At 53.9% G+C, this 3,227-nt stretch overlaps 1 protein-coding gene across 1 annotated transcript; it reads left to right on the top strand.

Annotated features, from left to right (window-relative positions):
• Nucleotides 1-1,317: 1,317 nt before the first annotated feature.
• On the top strand, nt 1,318-2,916 carry TUSC1 (tumor suppressor candidate 1). Its single transcript, XM_002707958.5, has one exon. The coding sequence runs from the start codon at nt 1,659-1,661 to the stop codon at nt 2,259-2,261; it is 603 nt and encodes a 200-aa protein (XP_002708004.2). The 5' UTR covers nt 1,318-1,658; the 3' UTR covers nt 2,262-2,916.
• Nucleotides 2,917-3,227: the final 311 nt, after the last annotated feature.

The following is a 3,227-nucleotide window of genomic DNA, read 5'->3' as shown; positions in this document are numbered from 1 at the left end:
AGTTCTCTCTGTAACTCTTCCTTTCAAACAATAAAATAAGTCTTTCATCCCTGGTTTACTCCCCAATTGGTCACAGCACAGGCCCCTAAATAAATCTGTTTTTTAAAGAATATGGGGGCCAGCACTGTGGAATAGCATGTTAAGCCACCACCTGTGGTACTGGCATCCAATATGGGTGCCAATTCTAGTCCTAGCTGCTCCTCTTCGGCTCCAGCTCTCTGCTAATGTACTTGGGAAAGCAGTAGAGGATGGCCCAAGTGCTCAGGCCCCCATACCCGCATGGGAGACGGGGATAACGTTTCTGGCTGCTGGCTTCAGATCAACCCAGCTCTGGCCATTGCGGCAGAAGACTTTCCTCTTTGTCTCTCCTCTCTGTCTGTAACTCTACCTCTCAAATAAAATCTTAAAAGATAAAATATGGCCTTGCAAGAAATTAAATTTGCATCTTTTGAAATTCTGAAATTCCATGTTGTTGTTGTTGTTATTGTTATTATTATTCCACGAAATGACAGTGACAGTTGAGGGTAGATTTTTATTTGTGAGATTTTAGGCTCTTACTCAGCAAAATCAAAGTACACAATATTAACTGTATTTCCCACCTACTTATTTTTATTTATATTCCTCAGTGAAAACCCCAAACCTGTAAACCGGGATTCGCATAAGCTCTTCTTCATTTGCTTTCTCCAGTGGTCCTTGCAGACTTTACTAAAGCTAAGAAGTACCTGGAAACTTGTTTAAAATGTAATGTCTTGCTACCACCTCTCTCCCACGCGATTCTGGCGTCAGTCAGTACCTCATCTTTAATTTACTCTACAATAATCCAGTGACTTTGTAGGCTGAGGCCCTCAGAAAACGAGACATGTGATTCACTCAGTGAGTCATATCCATTTGTCCCAAGACATTGCAGAAATTACCGAGTATTCAATTTCGTGAGTGAATGGGGGCACAGCTTGATTTTCATAGGTTTTGGGGAACAGCCTGAGCAACTCGACCAAGGCCAGTTTCCACAGTGCTCCAAATTTTCCTAGCTTGGGAACTGCCTCTACTCTTTGCAGAACTCCCGTTTCCCACTTGCGCGCCTCATGACAGGTGTTCATCCCGAACCGCGATCAATGTTTTATTAAGCTCAGGGATGGGTCCAACCGTCCGGTTTTAAAGTAAGTAACCTCCAGTTTTCCAACTTGCCTCACAGCTTTTTCCCAGAATTTATCACGTTACTCTCACTCGATTTGGGATTGCCATGTAAAACAGCCAAGTAACCACCGGCGGTTGCGCTCAAGAGAGGGGCGAGGCCGGCGGGTTCCCGTGGTGCCCAGGCCTGCACGGAAGCGCCCTGGCAGAAGCCAGCAGAGGATACTCGCGCCTCCACGCGCCGCCGGAGCGCTGACCAGCCCAGCGCTCCCGGGGGGCCGTGTGTGCGCTCGGGACTCGCAGACAGCAGGCCCCCGGGGACAGCTCCACCACAGGAGACAGGACACGCCTCAGCCCGGGCAAATTCCCGGCCTCTTCTGGCCTCACGCCAGCAGCCACCGCCCGCCACCTCTTCTCCTCCTCCTCCTCCGCCGCCGTCGCCGCCCGGGCTGCCCCGCCGGGCCCCGAACTCGCCCGCGCCTCGGCGCGCGGCCCCTCGGCCCCACCGCGCCGTTGGGACGGGACCGATGTGGCGCATGCGTGGTGGCGCCACCAGGTGCGGGAGCTGCGGCGGCGGGGACGGCAGCGGCGGGGACCGCCGTGGGCCAGGCCGCCCGGGCCGAGTTCGTGGGGGTGGCGGCAACAGCGGCGGCGTGGGGTGGCGAGGCCGTGCGGGCGGCGCCCGACAGCAGCTGGAGGAGCGGTTCGCCGACTTGGCTGCGAGCCACCTGGAGGCCATCCGCGCGCGGGACGAACGGGACCGGCAGAACGCGCGGCTGCGCGAGGAGAACGCCCGGCTGCGGCTTGAGAATCGCAGGCTGAAGCGCGAGAACCGCAGCCTCTTCCGTCAGGCTCTGCGGTTCCCAGGCGAGGGCGGCGACTGGGCGCCCGCGGAGGCGACCCCAGGCCCCGAAGAGGCCCGCACGAACCCGAGGGCCAGAGGCGGCGACCCTGAGGACGAGGCGGGGAGCCCCAGGGCCCTGAGGGCTCGGCTGGAGAAGCTCGAAGCCATGTACCGCCGGGCCCTGCTGCAGCTGCACCTGGAGCAGCGAGGACCGCGCCCGCGCGCGGACAAGGAGGAGCCGCCTCTGCGGGACCCCGACCCGGAGCCCTCGGGGCCCTGGCTGTAGCCCGAGGCCGGCGCCGGGCGGAGGCGGGGCTTCGCGGGGCCCCTCCTCCTCCGCGCCCGCGGAGACTCTGGACGGTTGTGCGTTCCCGCCCCTCGTCCCTGCCCGCGGACACTTCCGGGCGGCGCCTGGTGCTGGCCGCGGCCGTGGAGCCGGCCAGCGCCAGTCCTCGGGCAGCTCCCCCGCCCCGTGAACACAGCACCTGTCCTGGCCGCCGCCGGTTTCTGTGGAGGGAAGCCTGGCCACGCTGGGGCTGGTTTGGGTTGAGCGAGAACTGGGTGCCAGTGAGCACCTCGCAACTCCTGCTTTGAGGTGGCGTAAGGGCCTGTTGTGTTTTCTCCCCATTTTTGGTGTTTTGAGTTGAATGAGTTTGTGGTTTATACTTCAAACTCCTAAAACCTCCAGCTGTTGCCTCTTAATGTGGCCAACATTTTGAGTATTTGCCTTTCTAAGTCGGTATTACTTGGCTATCCTATAAAATACCACCTTTTTATAAAAAAAAAAAGATGATAGCTATAATTTAAGAGTTCGTGTCTGCCCCATACTTCAGTCTGTATATATCTAATATATACTGCTTTGTTTAGCCCCGGAGAATTTTTAAGGTATCTGTCTATAGGTGATCCTTTGGATTGTTAAATAAATATTACATTAGAAATTAGCTAAAAGCCTCCCTTTTATTCTATTATTTGAAGTGTGTTAGAATCTTCGTTTCTTTTACTATATGTACATGTAAGTTCGTATCTCACATTTTAAATATTTGACTTTGTTTTTAAATTTTTTTATCTTTAAAGATAATCAAGATTAAGTAGTGTAAACGTTCTATTTTTATTACATTTTTGATTTGACATTAGCGCTTAATCCATGCATAGTTGGCTGTTTACAAGCTTCTAAGAAATTGACAGTTATTTCTACATCAAAGGCCCACAAAACGATTTAAGTCTCAATTGTGATTCTAGTGGCAAAAAAGAA

This window comes from Oryctolagus cuniculus, chromosome 1 (genome assembly GCF_964237555.1).
Source record: "Oryctolagus cuniculus chromosome 1, mOryCun1.1, whole genome shotgun sequence".
Classification (NCBI taxonomy): Eukaryota; Metazoa; Chordata; class Mammalia; order Lagomorpha; family Leporidae; genus Oryctolagus; species Oryctolagus cuniculus.
This window is presented reverse-complemented; position numbering and strand designations above follow the sequence as displayed.

Coding starts and splice junctions, on each gene's coding strand:
- TUSC1 (XM_002707958.5), top strand. CDS start 1,659: ATGTGGCGCATGCGTGGTGGCGCCACCAGGTGCGGGAGCTGCGGCGGC.